The 23,187-nt window shown below is 43.3% G+C and overlaps 1 protein-coding gene across 5 annotated transcripts; it reads left to right on the plus strand.

Annotated features, from left to right (window-relative positions):
- The first annotated feature begins 257 nt into the window (after positions 1-257).
- Positions 258-21,571, plus strand: LOC113017908 (phospholipase D1-like). 5 transcript variants are annotated; one of them, XM_026161005.1, is made up of 4 exons: positions 18,987-19,552; positions 19,842-20,090; positions 20,514-20,607; positions 20,946-21,571. In XM_026161005.1, exons 1-3 carry the CDS (start codon positions 19,331-19,333, stop codon positions 20,565-20,567), a joined length of 525 nt encoding a protein of 174 aa, XP_026016790.1. In that variant the 5' UTR covers positions 18,987-19,330; the 3' UTR covers positions 20,568-20,607; positions 20,946-21,571. The 5 variants fall into 5 exon arrangements, 2 of the variants coding, with proteins under 2 accessions (XP_026016790.1, XP_026016791.1); XM_026161006.1 differs by having other exon boundaries at positions 20,950-21,571; XR_003271621.1 differs by lacking the exons at positions 18,987-19,552; positions 19,842-20,090 and adding an exon at positions 258-289.
- Positions 21,572-23,187: the final 1,616 nt, after the last annotated feature.

Genomic DNA, 23,187 nt, shown 5'->3' on the forward strand with positions numbered 1-23,187 from the left:
GCGTTGCATCTTTCAATGCCAGCAATGGCAGGTATCAGTGCTCAAACCTTTTGTGTTTGTTTCCAACAAGTTGCCCACCTCGGGAAACAAAAATGTGTTCTTTTACTTGTCAGATGAACATATGAGACACTTTGACTCTTCAGTGCAGTGCGGAGCCTAACAAAGATCTGTTTTGTGTCCCAGCTGATCAGCAGGAGGAGGAGAGTCTGACGGAGCAGCAGAGGAACATTTTCAGCTACTTGGACTCAGCTCAGCCACTACAGAGGAAACAATGAGCTCAACACAGAAGGTGACAGACAGAGCAGGACCATATGACCAAAGATATTTATCACCATATACATTTGAACATTTGCCATAACGATGTAGCTGACGATAGAATTGACACCAGACAAAATACTTTACAGCTGCACAACTTTATTAAAAACCCATCAATGTATTTTCACTGAAACAAGCAGCTGTTGTTTATGTGCATTAAAGTTATATAAAAATGTAACAGTGCAAATGCAAATTCCTCGCTGACAGTTTAACCAAAAGGCGTTTCCAGTGGAAACTGGCCGACACATCCTGAGCATAACCATGTATAAAGTTGCTGCTTAAGTTTTTATAATAGCATTTTGCCTGCACTCCAGAATGTTATGAGGAGTGATCAGATGAACTGCATCGTCCTTCTTTGCCATGAAAACGAACTTAATCCCCAAAAAGCCTTACCACTGCATTTCATTGCTGTCATCAAAGGACCTGCTGAGACCATTTCAGTGATCGTCTTCTTAACTCAGGTGAGAATGTTGGCGAGCACGAGGCTGGAGATCATCATGGCTGTATCCCGATTCAGGTTCTGCAGCTTTAAAGTCCTCAAGGGCCGCGTACTCAAAGACCGCTAAGGCCGAAGTGCGAGGCTCGTAGGCTCGTGAAATGGGACGTCTATCCTCCGTCGCGCTGCCCAGGTTGCCTAGCAACCATGATACTAACAGCTGGAAACGTTTCATACAGCTTTGTTTGACAGAAATGAAGGAGAACATATTTAGTTCATTTGTTTCTACATGAGCTCTGTGTGATTTGATGAGTATCTGAGGCTGAGACCACAGGACTGTGAAACATGATTGTTGGGCTTCATTTCTGTGCTGAACAGTCGTTTAAGATTAGCTGTAAATAACAATTAGCTGGTGTTGTTCATGAGACTAAAGTCATCTCACTGTGGTAATGTAAATATAATATGGCCAATATTATAGTTATTATATTAATCACTTCACTCACAGACAAGTATCTGTGACAGTGTGTATATAGATGTATCATATATAAGAGACAAATATTGTTCGTTTAATATGTTGGTACTAAATGTGGCTCAATGCTTACATATATGTGTAAAAAGCAAATGTAGGAGCTGTGATAACTGTGTCTGATAGAATGAAGAGTAGACTGATATATGAAATATTCCTTTATTGGGTGAGAAAAAATTTTGCAGATGATGTGGTTCTGTTGGCTTCATCGGGTGAGGGCCTCCAGCTCGCACTGGAACGGTTCGCAGCCGAGTGTGAAGCAGCGGGAATGAGGATCAGCACCTTCAAATCTGAGGCCATGGTTCTCAGCCGGAAAAGGGTGGAGTGCCCACTCCGGGTCGGGGATGAGTTCCTGCCCCAAGTGGAGGAGTTCAAGTATCTCGGGGTCTTGTTCGCGAGTGATGGGAGAAGGGAGCCGGAGATCGACAGACGGATTGGGGCTGCAGCTGCAGCAATGCGGACGCTGCACCGGTCAGTCTTGGTGAAGAGGGAGCTGAGTGTAAAAGCGAAGCTCTCAATTTACCGGTCGATCTACGTCCCTACCCTCACCTATGGCCACGAGCTGTGGGTAGTGACCGAAAGAACGAGATCGCGGATACAAGCGGCGGAAATGAGCTTCCTCCGAAGGGTGGCTGGCCTCTCCCTTAGAGATAGGGTGAGAAGTTCGGCCATCCGGGAGGGGCTCAGAGTAGAGCAGCTGCTGCTCCACATCGAAAGGAGCCAGCTGAGGTGGTTCGGGCATCTGATAAGGATGCCCCCTGGGCGCCTCCTGGGCGAGGTGTTCCAGGCATGTCCCACCGGGAGGAGGCCCCGGGGCAGACCCAGGACACGCTGGAGAGATTATATCTCTCGGCTGGCCTGGGAACGCCTTGGTATTCCCCCGGACAAGCTGGAGGAGGTGGCTGGGGAGAGGGAGGTCTGGGCCTCTTTGCTTAGGCTGCTGCCCCTGCGACCCGGCCCCGGATAAAGCGGATGAAGATGGATGGATGGATGGATGGATGGGTGAGAAAATTAGACCATGTCATAACTGCTGTAAGTCACACAGAATAGATATCAGAGCCTTAAACAGGCTGACTTCTGCTAAATGGGTCAAACTGGGCAGAAAGTCTACAAACACATAACATCCTTATAGAATATGATGTAACACTATAGATCAACTTAGCTCAGAATATATAAAGCATATAAACAGTTACAGCAATATGATGCAACAAACACAGCAGCTACTGATCCAAAATACTCAAAGCTTCATAGAACTGAAACCAACATTTATTTTTAGCTCCATCCTGCTGCTGATACAGACTTTAGGTTTCTGAACATTAAACTTGTTGCTGCCTTTCATAGTGTGTAACTTGAAGGCCCTGAGTACTTTCTCCCACACTGGAAACACTGGGATGATCACATTATTTGAACATTACCTAATAAGACTGATTCAGCACAGACAGTTATGTTAAACTTTCCTAGCAGTCCTTCACAAACAGGGAACAGTCTGTCTATTCTCTCCATCTGTCAGCTGCTGCTGGCTCTTCCTCCTCCTCTTCCTCACACACTGCTGAGTTTGTCCTGGTGGATCATCAGGGCTGCAAAGCCTCACAGATGATGTGCAGCAGTGGGTCCCTCAGTCTGTCCTCACTCTGGACACTTGCAGTCGTCACACATGGAAATCAAATGTGTGATAAGCTGCAGGATTCAAACACAAGTGTAACTTATAAACACATGTTCATACTTTTATTCCACAATCAGAGAGAAAGAAACAGAGAGAGAGTGCAGGACAGACAGACAGGTGACAGTCTCTTTTTTTTTTTTTTTTTTTTTTTTGTCCCGTTTGGATCTATAGCCATCAGAATTGTTGTCTTGAGGCCAAGAAAGATGCCAAGCGGATTTATTTTACCAAGTGGATCATCATGGCCTTGCCATATTGGTCCATTTGATTGACCTTTATTATAATTATGAATTTATTTTATTTTCAGTTGCAAACGGGACAGACATAACTGTGGGATAGGACAGGGGGAAAGAATGAAAGAAAGAGGGGGAGACAAAGAAAGAAAACCAAAGGGGAGAAGAGACGGTGAGAAGGGGGGGAAGAGAGAAAAAAAACAAACAAAAAAAACCAAAAACAAAAAAAACTCCTGGGTCACCTGTATGGAGAAAAAAAAAAACAGAGGCGACAGCAAACAACAAAGAGCAACATAATAATAGAAAAAAAAGCACCATCACAATAAACTAGCTAGCCATAGATATCAATAGTTACTAAATAATAAACGATATTGTGCAACACTCAAGATAGACAGCGCACAGGGTGCTTTGAGGCAGCAGCCAAGAAAGCTGTAGTCCGCGTCTGTGAATACCCATGTGTACACCTGTGTGCATGACAGGTGACAGTCTCAGGTGTACACACTGCTACACAACAGCACCAGAGAAGCAGGATTTAGTGTTTGTGTTATTACGAGTGTAAACAAGAAGAGTTCCAGATGGTGCAGTGGACACATGTGTGACTGCTGTGATTAAAGCATCTTTCTTTCAGCTTAACGAGTGAACCGTCAGCTCGTTCAAACACACGTTAAAGTGCGTTTGGCTCGACACCACCGAACAGAGGCAGCAATATAACACAGCTAACATTAACAGGGCAGTGAATCCTGCTTGTGCCGTGATGTTCAGGACTGCAAACCGAGCAGCATCACTGACTTTCAGCTTGTTGTGTTTGTGGATATATGACTGACTTTAATTATCCACAAAATCATCACATTCTCTGTCAGATTAAGGTCGACTATTGAACGGCGTATATTTTAAAGGCTTTAAAACCAAGTTAACGCTGAAAGTACAAACATCACATAACTCTGCCGACAAGGCATAGCTATGGCTATGAAATGCTCTTTGTGTATCACTTCTTCATTATGAAAGATGTCATTAATGCACTAGTAATGTCTCATCTGGAGTATTGTTCAATCATTTGGTCAGCAGCTAATAAGACAGATCTTAACAGACTTCAGTTAGTCCAGAATAAGGCGTCCAGATGTGTGAAGATGTTCATACTATACTAATATTGATAAAATGCATAATAACCTTTCTTGGCTTCCTGTACAGGCTAAAATATTCTATGGCTTACTTGTAGTTCTAAAGAAAGCAATTCTGTTAAACACACCACATTTATTCTGCTCAGCTGCAGTATCCAGATGAAATACATCATCATATTACACAGTTTTCAACAAGCTGCAATTTAGTTAATGCTCGAGTTAAAAGTAACGTTTTGTAAAACTGTTACATTTAGAGCAACTTTTAAGTGGAATAAGTTGCCTTAAAAAATTAGAGAATTATTCAAAACTTCAATGAACACTTAAAAGCCGATTTACAGAGCTTTTAGTTGTTGTAAATATTGTAAGACATGATTTGTTTTTGAAATTTGTGTAATGTGCCTCAATGTTATTGATATTATTATTATTATTGATTGCTTATATTTGAACAATTGTGAAACCTCACTGTGGATGTAAGAGTGAAATTATGTGGATATCTTGAATCCACTTTATTGTGTAATATTTTATGGGAGTATTTGACGGAAGACGAGCAACATCTGTTGTGGAAGCTAACGGGGTTCCTTTAGAATAAACAAACATAGGATTTATTATCACTGAATAATTCTGTATAAATCTATACAAATTATAGAAATATGTAATAGGAAACAACAAAATGATCTAAATTATAAAATAATGTGTGTGTGTGTGTGTGTGTGTGTGTGTGTGTGTGTGTGTGTGTGTGTGTGCGTGCAATCAGGAGGGATGGGCATGATTTTAGTGTTTGAACAGTCATGAATTATCTTTAACAGCAGGTTGGATGTAATGTGTTAGAACTACCAGCAGGTGGGGATAAGAGACCTTTAAGGTGTTTGGTGCCACGCTCCACCTTCAGGTTTAAAACTAGTGTTAATGGAGTTTGAAGGCTGAGTTTGTTCCACGACTGCATTTCACTCACTGCCTCTGTTTGTATCTCTGTCACTGCAGGACCAACATGGAGCCAGAAGTCAGCGCTCTCAGGAGGCCGACAAACCTCACAGAAGAAAGGGAGAGAAAAAACACACCTGTGACGAGTGTGGGAAGGGTTTTACTGTGAGGGCTAAACTAAAACAGCATCAGGTCATCCACACTGGAGAGAGACCGTTCAGCTGTGAACAGTGTGGAAAGTCTTTTTCCTGGATGCGTTCCCTAAAAACACACCAACTCATCCACAGTGGAGTTAAAGCGTACAGCTGTGATCAGTGTGGCAGAGCTTTTACTCAAAGTAGCCACTTACAGAGTCATCTTGTTACCCACTCTGGAATTAAGCCATACAGCTGTGACGAGTGTGGGAAGGAGTTTACTGTGAGGGATAAACTAAAACAGCATCAGGTCATCCACACTGGAGAGAGACCGTTCAGCTGTGACATGTGTGGAAAGTCTTTTTCCTTGAAGGGTTCCCTAAAAAAACACCAACTCATCCACAGTGGAGTTAAAGCGTACAGCTGTGATCAGTGTGGCAGAGCTTTTACTCGCAGTAGCCACTTACAGAGTCATCTAGTTACCCACTCTGGAATTAAGCCATACAGCTGTGATCAGTGTGGCAGAGCTTTTACTCGCAGTAGCAGCTTACAGAAGCATCTAGTTACCCACTCTGGAATTAAGGCATACAGCTGTGACGAGTGTGGGAAGGGTTTTACTGTGAGGGATAAACTAAAACAGCATCAGGTCATCCACACTGAAGAGAGACCGTTCAGCTGTGACTTGTGTGGAAAGTCTTTTTCCTTGAAGGATTCCCTAAAAAAACACCAACTCATCCACAGTGGAGTTAAAGCGTACAGCTGTGATCAGTGTGGCAGAGCTTTTACTCACAGTAGCAGCTTACAGAGGCATCTAGTTACCCACTCTGGAATTAAGCCATACAGCTGTGACATCTGTGGAAAAACTTTCAGCCAGAGATGGAGCCAAAATACACACGTACGTGCACACATGGAAGGAAACTACAGCTGTGACCAGTGTGACAAGAGCTTCAGGAATCTCAGTTCATACTCTGCACACAAACGATCCCACGTTACTAATAAACTGTTTCACTGTTACCAATGTGCCCAAACATTCACCTCATTGTCTGCTCTGTGCAAACTTCAGCGCGATCACTCAGGGCTGAAATCACTCCCATCACTGGATCACAGTGAATCTGAAGACACAGAAAGATCCTCTGGTTTCTGTGTCAGACTCAAAAAGCTTGAGATCAGGCTCCACAGAGTTCAGATAGAATCATTTAAACTTGTGTTGAACTGAACTGGTTGCTGGGCTGAACTTCTACATAATACAGATCTACATGGGATCTTCTTTCCTGTTGTTTTACTGAGTCAGTTTTGTCCTTTTTTCTCTGTCCTGGTTTTGCTCGTCTGTAAATGATTGAAACTCAGTCAAATAGTTCATTGTTCTCCAGCAAAACGTTTTGGAAACTCATGTTTAACCTTTAAAACTCTGACATGTTTTAGCACACAAGGCTTCATCGGGGAGTTCACTCATGATTGGACCATGAGAACAAAGGTTTTTAGTTCTTTCAAAGAGAGTCTGTTGTGATGTTTGATGTTTCTGTTTTTTCTACATAAAGGAATAAACTATTTTTCTTGCTTCATGTAGTGTGGAAGTTTTTAATGTTTCTTCATCTGTTATGTTCTTGAATGTGTTCATGTGAAGATGGTATAAACTGTTGTCAGAGATTTACAGTTGTCAAACAGTTAGGTGAATAAACAACACTGAGACACTTGGAGACGGTTAACGTGCTGCACGGGTGAGGGCTCAGAGAGGACTCACACCGAGCTGCAGTAGTCGTTTATTATTTATAGCAGGGTGAAACAAGTGTAGGAAGTACATAAGCTAAAATATTTTAAGTTGGTTATGAGTAGTTGGGCTAATTCAGAAGATATCAGATTCGGCTCTAGGAGGTGAGTGAAGTACAATAAACATACAACCACAGATATTGTGATTACAGTTATTATTTATAGTGAAAATAAAGTGCAATTACCAAATACCAATATTTACAAATTCTGCAGACAGGGAAAAGATAAAACAATTCAAGCTTGTAAAATATCCGCTGCACAGCGGTGCAGCAACCTCGTCCAACCTCTGGCAAACAATGTCCATAAAGTTTATTTCATGATTGATAGAAGTCCAACGCGTATGACAGTCTAGACAGGTTGAAATTTGAAGTATGATGATCAGCACTAAGATTCCAAGACGGAAATCTCGGAAGTGAGATTTAGGGGACTGAAAACCAAGAGAGGAGAGTGTAGGCCGCAGCAGCCTCCTACCAGACCACAGAAAGTTGTAGCTGGGGTTCTGGCTCGTTGGGCCTAGCTCGCCATCCAAAGTAGTGGTGTCGCTGTGGTCTCTCCAGGGCACCACTAGCCTGCACTATAATCACAGGACCACTATTAGCAAAATTCATCTAAATTTCCCAAGCGAGCTTTAGTTCCAGTGTACACAATAAAGTTCATGAGAAAATACCAATATACAACAAATACAACCATTGTAATAAATTAAAATAAATGACAATCTCTAATAACAAGACTACAGCCACGTAGAGTGAGAGTAGTAGTAATGTAGTAGGCCTCAGCCTTAGCTATCCCATCATCTAATAGCACTGGCATACTGATACAGGTTACAAATACAAACAGACATTCAGACTCAACTCACCATTCACTACGTGCGATGTCACATACGAGCCCCCCACACATCTACCCACGGTGGTATCAAAGTACTGTTGAACACAATCCACAATTAATTCAAAGCCAAGCCAAGATAGTAAACAGCGAAAAGCGCTCGCCCCACGTACCTGTTGCTTCCATCCGCTAACGCCTCTCCCCCGCGTCGTTTCGAGGCGACAACCCGGAAGGCATATGATAGGTTTGTAGCATAAACCTATTCGCTGGAACGTTGAAGACAATATAATTACACCGCAAAGCAAGACACGAAGTAGGCGAATTTCTTCATGTTACTCGTGCACGGGAGAGAACCGGACAAACGCCGTTCCTTCGCTTGGCCCCAGTTGCTCTCGTCCGTTCTCCCGTACCGCTGCCCTTTTATTGAGGTTACATGAATATGCATAGGTCCATTAACATATGACGTCTACATACACACAAAGAGTACCTTGCCTGTGTGTGTGTGTGTGTGAGTGTGTGTGTGTGTGTGTGTGTGTGTGGTCAAGATGTGACCCTGTGAAGACTCCCCAAAGCTGGTGCCAGGACGTCTAGGTCCATCTAACAAAAGGCTCTTATATTTAAACAGATATACATGTGCTTGCTATACCATAAATCAAGGATAAACTCTCCTAGGGAGTATGTGATTTATACCAAGGACACTCTGAGGAATGTATGCACTCCCTTCTACAGCTACACAGAGTTAATACAGACCTCTTTAGGATGAGACATTCTTTCAATCCACCAATGATTATATACTTCTAAGCATATATGAGTAAATATTTCTAAGCATAAATGACAATCAACAATACAAACCTATCAGCATATAATAGTGCCTCGCAAATAGGATTGGTCACAACAGGCACGTGCAGCCTCGTGGCGTGGCGTGCGTCATGACGCGTCACGATGCCTTCACGGACACGCTCCGGTTGGAATTTAAGATTCCAATTTAGTTATAGACGCAGTTCTTTTTATTTTTATGTGGGTTACATCCTCCCCGCCTTAACCATGCACGTCCCGTCGCATGTTAAACGCTAGACAACGTGAACAGACGAAGGACGGCTAGCATTATGGCCCAATGCATCGGAAAGACTATGCAACATCGTTTGGACCACGGAAATCAGAGGATTACCACGAGTGAAATAGTGAAGTCGATCAGGTGGTGCTCTTTGTCGTTGTGAACGTCTTAGCCCGTCACTTATGTCAGTGTCCTGCTCAATAACACTAGACTCTTCAGGAGAATCTTCAACAGCAACGACAGGAATGTTGACAAGTATGTCTCCATTTCCAGGTAAGTTTTCAGGTAAGCCATTTCTGTTTTCAGGGTGACTTTCAACAAGTTCAAGTAGGATGTCTTCCACATCAGAGTCAGATTGCTCACCACCAGACTCCACTGCTGGAGGAAGAACACTGGACACAGAGGCTGGTTCTCCTTGCACTTCCACTTCAACTGAAGGATCCAAAATCAGTGGTCCTAGGCTCCCACCGTCAGATGAATCTGGAAATTGATTCTGTTTTTCCACAGTGAAGTGCAACGTTGGAGGATTAACATACAATGAAACCAAGCTTCCTGTGTCCTCATCCTCAACCAGAGGTTCTGTGAGGGAATTTAAATCCGGGTTCTGCTGCCGAGTTCTTGGTCTATGAGGAAGTGATTGCTCTGGTAATTCCAAGTTAACCTCACTGCCCGTGAGGAAGCCGCATGGAAGGAGGAGATCGCGGTGAAGGGTCCGCATAGGTCCATTGCTGTTCTCAGGTTTTACCTTGTAGACCGGGAGGTCCCCAGCCCGATGGACAACCACATAAACTTCTTCCTCCCATTTATCTGAAAGTTTATGCTTAACTCGAAGGCGGACATTCCTCACAAGCACACGATCACCTGGTTCCAATGCTGATGGTATCACACGGTTGTCAAAGCGTTTCTTATTTCGGTCGGCAGCCTTTGTAGCGTTACTGGAGGCAATACTGAAACTTTCCTCCAATCTCGATTTGAGTGACTTAATGTACTGTGAGTGACTCTTTTGCTTGGATTCCCGCAGTGGCAGATTGAACGCCAGGTCCACAGGTAGACGAGGTGTTCTACCGAACATGAGTTTGTAAGGAGTAAACCCTGTAACCTCGTTCCTGGTACAATTATAGGCGTGAACCAGCGGTTTCACATGCTCTTTCCACCTTGTTTTTTGTTTTGTCTCCAAGGTCCCCAACATTGTCAGCAACGTCCTGTTGAATCGCTCCACTGGATTTCCCCTCGGATGGTAAGGGGTTGTACGGCTCTTCTGAATGCCTGCAAACTCACACAATTCTTTTATTAGTCTTGACTCAAAATCTTGCCCTTGGTCGGTATGGATTCGCTCAGGAATGCCATAATAAATGATATAATTCTCCCATAGACACTTCGCCACAGTTCTTGCCTTTTGATTGGGTGTTGGAATGGCAACAGCGAATTTAGTGAAATGGTCCGTCAGGACTAAGATATCACGAGTGCCACTAGTGTCAGGCTCAAGAGCAAGAAAATCCATACACAAAAGCTCAAGGGGTCGAGATGTTTTTATGCTGACAAGTGGAGCAGCTTTTTCCGGCAGGGCTTTTCGGCGCACACAGCGGCCACAAGTCTTAATCTTCTGCTCAACATCCTTTGCCATTTTGGGCCAGTAGAATCTCGTATGGACAAGGTCAAGTGTACGTTCAATCCCCATATGGCCCATATCCTCATGGAGGCTTTTCAGGACTGATGGTCGCAACTCCTCTGGAAGGACAAGCTGGTATGAAAGGTCTCCATTGTCCTGTCTCCTCCTGTACAGGACTCCATCCACCAGCTCCAACCTGGACCATTCTCTGAGCAGGAACGGAAGTTCAGGGAGCTCAGCTCTTGCTGTTGGTGGAACCCTCTCCCCCGTCTCAAGCTGGTGAATAAGCTCTCGAATGCAGGGATCTGAGTGTTGTTTCTCTTTGATGTTAAGAGTAGAAACGACAGGCAGCTGATGACAGTCCTCGGAACAGTAACTGTCAGGGATGGTATCCATTTGAACTGACAAAGACTCGACAAGTGTGAAGCCAACCTCACCGCAGTCACCCGGCCGTGTGGCTCTGACCAAATGACTTTGGCAGATTGCTCTCACAGTCTCTTCTGGGAGGACATCAGAATCAGCTGTGTGTTGAGAAATGAACTGACGAATGAGTTCATGGTCATTAGAAACTTCATCATTGGAGCAGGAGTAAGGTCGCCGCGAAAGCGCATCAGCGTCACAATTCTGTTTGCCAGCTCTGTACAGAAGTTTAAAAGAGTACGTTGACAATGCAGCCAACCAACGGTGTCCAGTAGCATCCAGTTTAGCTGTTGTCAAAACGTAGGTCAGTGGATTACTGTCCGTCACCACTGTAAAATCTGCCCCGTACAGGTAATCTTGGAATTTCTCGGTCACACTCCACTTAAGGGCGAGGAATTCCAACTTGTGGGCTGCATAACGGCTCTCACTCTGCGACAATCCGCGGCTAGCATAAGCTATAACCCAGAGTTTCTCCTCTTGCTCTTGATACAACACAGCTCCAAGTCCGGTCACACTCGCATCGGTGTGCAGAATGTATGGGCGAGACGGGTCTGCAAACCTAAGGACCGGGGCAGTTGTAAGCTTCTCAATCAGGGTCTCAAATGCAACTTGACAGTTGGTATTCCACCTCTCACCGAAGGATTGATTTGGCCCGTGTGTGGATGTCTTGCGAGCTTTCAGGGTCTTTGATCTTTGAACTGGAGAATATCCACGAGTCAGGTCATTGAGGGGTTTGGCAATGACGGAATAGTCTTTTATAAACCGGCGGTAATAACCAGCGAAACCCAGAAAAGACCTCAATTGTTTCAAAGTCTGTGGAACCGGCCATGTCTTGATGGTCTCTATCTTCTCGGGGTCTGTTTGAACTCCTTCCTCAGAGACAATATGACCCAAGTACTTTACAGACTTTTGGAAGAATCGACATTTCTCCGGTGCCAGTTTCAGCCCATATTCCTTCAACCGGTTCAGGACTCTCAGCAGCCTTCGTTCGTCTTCCTCAAGAGTGTCCGAATAGATGATTAAGTCATCCAGGAAAACGAGCACTTCCTTTAGGTGAAGGTCCCCCATGCATCGCTCCATCATTCGCTGAAAGGTGCTTGGGGCGTTGGTAACACCTTGAGGCATTTGGTGAAACTCCCAGAACCCAAGAGGAGTCACAAAAGCAGTCTTTGCCTTGTCTTCCTCCTCCATCTGGATCTGGTAGCAACCGGACTTCAGGTCGAGTACTGAAAACCACTTAGAACCAGTGAGTGCTGAAAAGGATTCCTCCAAATTAGGTAAGGGGTATGCATCCTTGATAGTTTGAAGGTTTAGTTTCCGGTAGTCTATGCACAGCCGGACCTCACCGTTCTTCTTCCTGACCACCACGATAGGCAAAGCAAAAGGAGACGATGATTCCCTTATAATGCCGGCTTCCAGAAGCTCACGCAGGTGACGGCGGACAGCTTCGAAATCTTGTGGATGGATTGGCCGGGCACGTTGCTTGAGCGGTGTATTGTCATGGAGTGGAATATGATGTTTGACAGCTGATGTACATCCAAAATCCAAGTCATGATGCGAAAAGACCTCCGAGATGTCATTCAGCTTGCCTATGACTCGCGTCCTCCATTCAGGTGACAGTGGGGAATCACCAAAATCAAAATTCAGGCTGGTGATAGTGTTCCTGACTGGAAGATGGGTCACGCGGTGTTCAGACAAGATACAGTGGTAGGTTTCCAAATCCGCAATGACACTGTGAGGTGGAATGAAGGTATCTTGCTCCGACTCATTCGTAATAACCACAGGAACCTTGTATGGAGAAAGAACTGGGAAGTTGATGAGACAACTGCTGACGCACAAATCCCCAGGTAAGGTGGAAGCAGGATGCTGTAGGAGAACACTCTGGCTAAACAATGGGGTGGAAACTTTGGCAGAGCCCTGGATGACAATAGTGCGGCCGGCCGGAACACGCACTGGAGCTTTGCTTAGTAGCCTCACATTCCCAATGCTGCCATTCTCCTTCTGCTTGTGTGACAGCTGTAGTGTTTTCAACACCGCTCTGTACCCATGAGTGCTAGGCTGATAGCTCGGATGCTGGTTAAGATGCTGTTCATACAGAGGTTCCAGGGTGTTCATCCCAATTAGCACAGTAGCGGGGACGTCAGGGTGTACGTCCGGAACAACTAGAGCCAATGTTGTTACTTCATATTCTTCACCAACAAAATCTCTGGGGAACTTGACAGAAATCTCAATGTATCCAAGATATGGAATGGTTTGACCCGCAGCACCTTCCACCTGGAGAAGATCACGGAGTGGTTGAATTTGTTGTTCATGAAGATGATTGTTGTAAAAGGATACAGATATTGTAGTAACCTGTGATCCTGTATCAAGCAGGCATTTCTGTGGATGGCCTGCTAGGGTCACCTCTGTTGTGCATCTTGACCCAACTAACCCATGAGGTAGCATTGTGGTTGCCTTCAGACAAGTGTGTAGGTCTACAGTGTGAACAATTTCCTCCTTGTTCCTTTCCTCCTTTGCGGGACAATGTGGGTCCTGCACAGTTCCTGTACGTCCCATTACAGGAACTGTATCTAGTTTAAATGTCCAGTTGATGAATTCCACTTCTGCCATTTTGGTTTCCTTTCACTGAACTGTTTGCGTTTTGTATTGACCAATGCGGGATTGGGTCTGTTCTCACACTGTGGTCTAATGTGTCCATCTTCCCCACACCTGAAACAGAAACCAGGCTTGGGGTTAGGTGATATATTCCCCTGTGTATCCGTTCTTTGCTTCTGGTGCTGCTTAGGAGCAGGAGTACAGAGCTGGTGAGACTGGGAGGCAGTTAAGGCGGCAAGTTGCTTTTGTATCTCCGCCATCTGCTGGGTGAGAGTGGACAACGCAGCACAGACCCCCTTTTCTTCTTCTACTGCGAACTGAGCTTGAGCTGCAACTCTGTGTCTTGGTGTTCCCAGATGTTGCTTCATCCTCAGAGTTTTGCTAGCTTCTCTGTCTTCTTCAGTTCTTAATAGGAGTAACAGTTCTGCAAAAGAAGGTGGGTTGGATTTTCTCTGCTTCAGCTGAAGCTCAGAGATAAGATTGCTATCCCAACATCCCCTACAGAATTGGCTGAGCAGGTGCCTGTTCACTTCACCCTGCTTGACCCCTCCCTGCTTAACAGCTAAACTCAGGGCCACCTGAAGTCGCTGTAGGTAGCCGAATGGCTTCTCACCCGAGTTCTGCAGCGTGTCCATGAACTTTGCATAAAGTTCTTCCCCGTCCTGTACAATTCCATAAGCAGAATCAAGATGTTGAATATAAGTCTCTGCTGGTAGGTCGGGGTTAAGGTGCTTGATTATGTCCGCTGCAGGTGGTAAAAGACTATCAAGGATGTGTCTGGATCTTCGCAGTTCTGAAATGGCTGGATCCTTTAAGATGAGATCCACTCCAGAGCGACATGTACAGTATCATAGTCCACCTCATGCTGTGGGTGTGGCAGTCTCCCAGAAAACATGCGCAGCTTATGAGATGAACGTATGTTTACATCTTCGCTCTTTACTATATGCTCCACAACATACCTCTGTACTTCAGGTGGATTCAACTCAGCTGCAGACATACTGATAGAATGTCCTTCTGTTGTTGTAGGATGTGGGGTAGCTGAAGAAGTGACAGGAATAGCCGTGTTGTGGGTTTGTTGATCCGGAGTGGCAGCCGTTTTGTGTTCAGATGCGGCAGTGCATTCCTGCTTGAGCCCTTCTGGTTTTCCTGGGCGCAGTTCTGAAACAGCTCCATTTATTTGGGTCATTAGTTCTTGGAGAACTTCAGCAAAATCCTGACCAGACAGTTTTGCTACTTGTTTTAAGTCAGCTAAATAAGTCTTAGTCTTTGTGCACCCGACAGTAGCCGCATAGCTTTTTATATGATATTCATTATTTAAGGGCTTAAATGTATACGGCAGAATCGGACCCAATAAATCAAAAGCAGACCCTGTTTTAAACTCAACAACGAGCATATTATTAAACTCAGAGCCGGGTGAGTTTATTGGCACAGAGCGTTCAATAGCACCATACTGGAGAAGAAAATCTTCAACCTCCTCAACCTCATATGCGGGGACGCCACTGACCAATACCGCGTTTGGTATTTTAACACCTAATGACTCCAACAAGTCCATGTTCATAGTAATATGGTGAGATAGTGAGACTGAATGTACACAACAATATTATACTTGACACAACCTACTGGCTGGCTCGCCACTAATTTGTCTTATGTAGCAAGTACATAAGCTAAAATAATTTAAGTTGGTTGTGAGTAGTTGGGCTAATTCAGAAGATATCAGATTCGGCTCTAGGAGGTGAGTGAAGTACAATAAACATACAACCACAGATATTGTGATTACAGTTATTATTTATAGTGAAAATAAAGTGCAATTACCAAATACCAATATTTACAAATTCTGCAGACAGGGAAAAGATAAAACATAATTCAAGCTTTTAAAATATCCGCTGCACAGCGGTGCAGCAACCTCGTCCAACCTCTGGCAAACAATGTCCATAAAGTTTATTTCATGATTGATAGAAGTCCAACGCGTATGACAGTCTAGACAGGTTGAAATTTGAAGTATGATGATCAGCACTAAGATTCCAAGACGGAAATCTCGGAAGTGAGATTTAGGGGACTGAAAACCAAGAGGGGAGAGTGTAGGCCGCAGCAGCCTCCTACCAGACCGCAGAAAGTTGTAGCTGGGGTTCTGGCTCGTTGGGCCTAGCTCGCCATCCAAAGTAGTGGTGTCGCTGTGGTCTCTCCAGGGCACCACTAGCCTGCACTATAATCACAGGACCACTATTAGCAAAATTCATCTAAATTTCCCAAGCGAGCTTTAGTTCCAGTGTACACAATAAAGTTCATGAGAAAATACCAATATACAACAAATACAACCATTGTAATAAATTAAAATAAATGACAATCTCTAATAACAAGACTACAGCCACGTAGAGTGAGAGTAGTAGTAATGTAGTAGGCCTCAGCCTTAGCTATCCCATCAGCTAATAGCACTGGCATACTGATACAGGTTACAAATACAAACAGACATTCAGACTCAACTCACCATTCACTACGTGCGATGTCACATACGAGCCCCCCACGTATCTACCCACGGCGGTATCAAAGTACTGTTGAACGCAATCCACAATTAATTCAAAGCCAAGCCAAGATAGTAAACAGCGAAAAGCGCTCGCCCTACGTACCTGTTGCTTCCATCCGCTAACGCCTCTCCCCCGCGTCGTTTCGAGGTGACAACCCGGAAGGCATATGATAGTGCCTCACGAATAGGATTGGTCACAACAGGCACGTGCAGCCTCGCGGCGTGGCGTGCGTCATGACGCGTCACGATGCCTTCACGGACACGCTCCGGTTGGAATTTAAGATTCCAATTTAGTTATAGACGCAGTTCTTTTTATTTTTATGTGGGTTACACAAGCATAGCAGTTTCCTCTAATTTTGCATATATGTGTGTGTGTGTGTGTGTGTGTGTGTGTGTGTGTGTGTGTGTGTGTGTGTGTGTCTAAGTTCGTATAAATGTCATAGGGTGAACTTCCTCTTTCTATAAACAGAGCGAGTAGTACATTTTGTTCTTTTCCTATTAAGAGTAAAATATGAACATATACTTTAATGCAACATAAAACTCATAAAAGCGTTTCTTCTTTAACAACTGTCCTTTCAGCTTTAGCTCCTAATTTATTCATTATTTATGGATGTAGCACAGCAGCCGTCTCTTGATTAACACATGGAGGGCTCGGGATCTGATGGTGTCGTCTCCCTAATTTGCCCACTCAGTAAATCTCACTCATGGCCAAGAAATTGAAATAAACCTTGTTTCCCTGCTGGATAGTGATCCACTGTAACTCTGCTCCTCCTTCCTGTTTAGGATTTCTGTGGCTGAAGTAAAATTCCCTCCATCCATCACTTATCCCAGCTAACCCAAAGTGAAATAAAGTTTTGCTCGTCTTAAAAAAGCATTACAATAATGGGCATTACCAATGCAAACTGAATGATACAGAAGATGAAAGAAGAGACTTTGATCAGTTAATAAAGCTCATGATCTGGATTCATTGTGGCTGCTACACAGATACTTCTGGGTCACTTCTCTCAGTTAGGAACCTTCCTCACCAAACTGACTGTTGGACCACACCCCTGGTTTCATGAGAAATTGTTTCAGCCATGATTTCTCTTCCTGTATTTCAGAGTAAAGACTGAAGTGACAAATGGAAGCATGTTTAAAAAACACAATGTGAAAGACGTTGAGGTCCTTAGAAGTTACCCTGGGTTTTTCTGTCACCCTGCTAGATGTTACACACCTTGTTATTGGACTGATTTCTACTGCTGGACTACTCCTGCGGAGAGTAACAATACTCTTACTAATTAGCTCCCTTCCACAGCTTTGGGGATATTTATTTTTGTGTTTGCAGCGCTGTGAGCCAGAACAGCGAGAGAAAAATCTGCAACAGCGACGAGCCGAATGCTTACGTGAATCGCAGCAGCTGCACATGTGCTACGCTGAATTAGAGGATATCTTTGCTCTGGATTTCTATTTCTACTTTTTCATTTCTATATGATTCTTCTTGCATCTAAACAAAGATGATTCAATTTGCTAAATGTTGATGGCTCTTCGTGCTCAGGTGTAAATGAGACGTAATATTTGCTCTTGGTTTGGTTCTCCTGTACAGAACCTTGCAGTACAACAGAAACCTAAAAACATTATTTGTAGTTGTTATTCTTAGTTGTTCTGCTGCCTAAATACCACAGGGTCTGATTATGAAGTTATTGAGCTGCACATACTTTACGACCTGCTTAAGTTCGAGGTCACAGCGTCTGTAGAGCAGCTGGAACATAATGAAGTCTACAAGGTTAAAGTTTTCTCTTCAGTTATTGTTCTTTCTGCTGCTTGGTTTGATGGATCTGAGAGCTTTTGTTTTTATTATTGTTATTATAATTATCATTAATATTTTACTCTCTAGAAGCTTTAAAATAGTGTTTGTGTTTGAAAAAATTGATTTAAGAATTGAACAGAAACATCTGTCCTTCTGAAAATCGCCCAAAGGCACGGAGACAAAGTCAAAGGATGCAACCTGTAACTTTCTCTTCCTTCATGTCAGGACCATCATCCATGATTTATATAAAATGCATATAGCAACAGTAGCACTTTAGTTTGGACTTTATGATTTCTGTAACTGGAAAATATTATTTTGTTTAAAGACAGAAGTGACCGCATAGTTGCAACATCAAAGGGAAATATTAATTAATTAGCATCAAGTATATTTGTTGCTTAAGCGTTTGCACTATAACTTAAGTAGGATTATAACTTTTAAGGAAGGAAAGATTTCAGATATTTAGTTCACTGTTTCAGTTATTTTATATGAAATTAAAACATTTACGTTGGTCAAATATGATGCTCTAAATCAAATAAAAGTTTGAAAATAAATGATGTATTTTTAAATGCTGCAACAAATGTTCACAAAAAGTAACTATAATTAAAACCAGTTAAACAAAATCAAATGTTTGAATCATGCTTAACCAAATGCCAGGCTGGAGAGCTGAACCTAAAGTATACGTAGAAAGATTTCAACATCTGAGCAGTTTTTAATGTTTTTATCACATATAAATGTCACAGCAGTGGGTCCTGGCCCAATGCTTTGTGTTTTTGGTTTTCTTTGACTCTTGTTTTTCTTGGTTTTTGTTCTTCTTATTTATCAGGCTCTCAGTAATCTTAGTTCTCCCTCCCTCAGTGTTCATTTCAGCCTGTGTTTAGTTTCTGTTCCCGTGTCCCACGTTTCATCGTTTCATGTCGAGTCAGCCCTGTCTCTCTGTTTCCTGTGTCTCCCCAGTCAGCCCCGCCTCCCTCGGGCACTCATGTGTGATACAGAGTAATAAACCTGACTACATTTGCTACACTCTCTTTATTACCTGTTACTTTAAAATTCATACACTAATTATGTCTGCCCATCACTCTAATGTGAAGGTCAAAGGTCAACATCCCAGTGACATAAGAATAATCCCAAAGGGGCAAAGGCAGCGGTTAATTTAGCACATTTAGCATTAAGGGTACAGCAAGGATATACTTTTACTTATTGTGGCAGGGGTGTGGTCTCTGGCCTGCTGCAGTGGAGGCTGGTGGCGGGACGTTGGACGGCACAGGTGAGGGTGATGGAGCTCATGACTCTCCCCTTTATAGTGACGGAGGAGACTGGCGTGGGGGAAGCGTGTAGTGGAGGAAGCCGAGGAGAGAGCTGGTTTCTGGCTACAAAGACGGCGTCAAACCAGAAAAGATTGCTCGTGGTCAAATAATGTGTCAATCACCTGTGAATCAAACTGTGTGTGGCTCAGTTCATGTCACAGTGTTGTTTAGTATATCTTCACTTGTCTCACTCTCCTTCTGTTCTGTCCATCAGGACGATCCTCAGTGCTTACACAGATCCTCCATCGATGTTTTGGATCCAATCAGTGATCAGTTCTACGAGGAGGCCTGGATGTTCACCAGCGCTCGCTACACCTCCATCTACCAGAAGGTGAGTGTACTCCTTTGTACTCAGATTAACATTTTACTTCTTAAAATACATTTTCATATATGAGCTTTCTATTATTTCATGGCCATTTAATCACTATTAAAATTACAAGCATATCAACAAAGGTGAAGCTGGTTTTTTCCACTTGCTGTCACACAGTCATGGAGGAATACAATAAATACATAATCAGTCATAGATCCTGAACAATGACATTAAAAGAAAGTCTGTGGCTCTAAAAACTAAACAGTATAAAGACATGCTCCAAGCTGCTGTTTCTCTCCTACTCCTCTAGGTTTTCCACTGTCGGCCATCCAGCGATGCTGGAGGGCTACCTGGCCAATGCTGGCCTACACAAAGAGGTCCCGGCTTGGAGGAGCTGAAGAAGATCCTTGCCTTCCTCGTCAGTTTCCTCTTCAGTTCCTATCCCAACAAAACCTTCTTGCACCTATTAGCTCCAAAGAGGCTATGGTGCCCCTGGAGGTCTGGACCTGAGGCCTGTGCTCATCACGTGGATAGAAAACACTCTGACACCATTCTGGAGGTCTGATGGGACTCTGACCAAAACACAGATGAAATAAAACTTGTGGCTGGAGCTTTTAAAATGACTTTTTCACCTCATAGATTAATGCTCATGATTGCATGTTAGCAAGACAGCATCTCCCCAAGGTGAAACTCTCAGGAGACGTTTACTCTTAAACTGTAATCTGGTTGAGACTACTTGAGGAGATCTTAGTAGCGAGTATGTGGATTTAGTCTCTTCACCAACAGCAGACAGACCCATGCCAAGAAAGCAGACATGTTCTCAAAGAAAGCCGAGAGCAGAGATTGGAAAAAGCTAAAAAGAAAAAGCTGCAGCTTCAGACGACTATCTGCCTGTAAGGCTGAAAAAGTCCAGTTACACTCTATTTTGGAAAAGCTCCCAGTTTTGGTAACCTGGACTTTTATTTCCCCTCTTCTGCTACAGATGTTGACTGTGACCTCAGAGGCCAACTGGACCACACAGCTGCAGCAGGAGTGAGGGAGAGGAGTCTTCATCCAGCTTCAAAGAAAACATCCAGGTAAAGTGATGTGGATCAGCGGATAAAGCCGTCTCCACTTTCAAAGGAGATCCTCTGAGAGAGAGACTCTCTGAGCCATTTTAGCCTCAAATTATAGGACTTTATAGTACAGCAACACTTTTAAAGGACAAAAATAAGATAAACTGTGACTGTAATACAAACAAAGTATTGCATGTGTTTTTAAAAGTGTTCCTCCGATGGGCAGGATATCACTATTAGACTGTCCCACCAGCCAACTTCAACAAGAGACCACAGCAGCATTCAGTGATCAGCACAGATGTTCCTCTAACACTCAGCATCTGATCCCTGTTGGTCTGTGTGCTTCTGCTTTTGCTCAGTTAGAAACCCTGCAGCAACCCGACCCAAAACTGTGTCTTCTTGTTGGCCTCAACGTTGAAGTGTCAAACGTCCAACATCTGGAAAGGAAACCACGCCAGTGTACTGTGATGTTTCACCAACATGTGGCAGACGCTGGTCCTGCCTTTCATGCTGACATCAGCAGAGAGCCCCGCCTACCTCAAAGCCTCCCCTGTCATGTATTGATCAGGATGATTATGAAGATGAGCGAGTGCAAATAAGACTGTAAAAGTCCACGAGCAGAATGTTTGGATGCTTTCTAATGATTCATGAATATCATGAGAGTGTTTGTGTGTTTTGTCTTTTCTTTGCTGACGTTTGTTACTAACAAAGACAATTTACGCTCTGTGTGTGTTTTCATCCTTACCAGCCGCACTCTAACTGCAATGAAGGAAACAAACTGTAGAAATGGTCGACTCAGTGACTTCATAAAATATTGAAGTGGTTCAGGTAGAGCCAGTTTTTAAATGACCATGAACACTGAGCGTATTGTATCTGTACAGCATGTTTTTCTATTAGACAGATTTGTAACAGAGGCCTTGCTCTCAGTAAGTTTGAAATCCTTTTCTGATTTCTTTTGTAATCTCTGATCTTTGTGTATCCTGCTCAGTTTACATGCTGCCTGTAGGAGTTTCTGTCTTTGTATTTGAAGAGAATTCATTGAATATACTCAGCTGCTTCCCTTTGGTGCCTCACACATCACTGAAGTTTTTCAGTGTCCAGTTATTTGTTTTTAATAGCTGTTTGAATTCTCTGTATGTTTGACCCTGTAGACTGTTTAATGGACTGCTCGTCTTCCTGTTTGTAACCACTGCCTGTTTAGGACTAAAGATTTGGATTTTTGACTTTAACACAGCCTCTGCGTGTCGTCCCTTTGTGTCCTCGTCCTCTGTGAATGTGTCACAGATGTTTCCATGATAATAACACAGCTTTCCCACAGTGGCTTGCAGCAGCATTTATTCACAGCACATTTGAGAAAGGTTCAGATTAACTCGATGAGTTTATATTCAGAATGATTCTGACAGTGGGCCACTGTGAATTGTGATCTTTCATCAGGTCAATGTTTAAGTTCAGTATTTCAAAGCAGGAGCTATGAACAGTCATCATGTTGGCATTAGAATTATTATTATTAATCATTATTAATAATGTCGTTACTCATGTATAACTTTGATTAGTATACATGAATTTTATCAATAGTCAAAATAATGAATAATTCATGTATAACTTTTATTGTGTTTTGTATATTAATTATATTTAAATAGAGATGTTGACCCTGTCTCTACAGTAGCATCAGTGTAACATACATTATTGGTCCAAGCTGTCATAAATGGGGAGCCTGATCCTTTATTATGAAAACATGACGAGTATTTTTCTTGTCAGTTGGGAAGAAGTTGGTCTTTTTTTCCTTCTTTCTGCTCAGTTTGTCTTTTCTTTGATAATTGAAACTCTGATCAAACCTACTCATGTTCACAGCATGTAAAAGCAGCTGACAGTCCGTGGCATTGTTGTTTGTAGAGGTGCAGTGTAGTGGGAGCATAAATCAAAAGAAAACAGTAACATTTATGTAATAAAACATCTGAATGAAAATGAACAGGCCCTTTATGAACTTCAAAGGGATCTGAAAACAACACTTTTTAAAAGAGTATCTTGGGGTGTAGGTGGTCAAAATAGAAAACTGAGCTGAGACTCTTAAGTTCAATCCATCCATTCGTTTTTACTTAGGAGGAAGAAATGTCAGGCTGGTGCAGGCTGGTTAGGTGCATGTGGTTATCTTTACCTAAATGAGTTCACTTTGTGGCTGCCAGGTTGGGCAGAAGTACCTGTCCCCTGTTAGGCTTAGCAAGGTTCTCCAGGAGTTTCTCCATGGGTAGAGCTTCTAGCTCCTCCAGCACATCTGTGGCCGTGCAGGCTGCCACTTTCTTGGTTGCTCTTTTTACCCCACTGGTTGTGAGTGTCTAAATACCCCCACTAGCTCGCTTTGGCTGCAGTTAACTTGGGAGGAAGGGGTGGGTGTCCCATGACTAGATGAAAAACAATTATCTGGGACACATAAATATAATAACACATGCATATATCTCTATCAGTTTTTCTTTCTCTCAGAAACATTGGATCTAAATTGCAAATGTGTTCCAGTTATACTGTTACTGTGTGACAAAGTGGATGAGCTGCAATGGTCTCCATTTGTCCCATATGTGTTTACTTCTTCTTCTTCTTTTGCATATT

The sequence above is a fragment of the Astatotilapia calliptera genome, unplaced genomic scaffold (assembly GCF_900246225.1).
Source record: "Astatotilapia calliptera unplaced genomic scaffold, fAstCal1.2 U_scaffold_27, whole genome shotgun sequence".
Lineage (NCBI taxonomy): Eukaryota > Metazoa > Chordata > Actinopteri > Cichliformes > Cichlidae > Astatotilapia > Astatotilapia calliptera.

Bases quoted from the DNA above. Each gene is read 5' to 3' on its own strand.
- LOC113017908 (XM_026161005.1), top strand. From the start codon at position 19,331: ATGTGTCAATCACCTGTGAATCAAACTGTGTGTGGCTCAGTTCATGTC. The intron at 19,553-19,841 runs GTGAGTGTACTC...CTACTCCTCTAG, and splicing joins ACACCTCCATCTACCAGAAG to GTTTTCCACTGTCGGCCATC. The intron at 20,091-20,513 runs GTCTGATGGGAC...CTTCTGCTACAG, and splicing joins ACTCTGACACCATTCTGGAG to ATGTTGACTGTGACCTCAGA.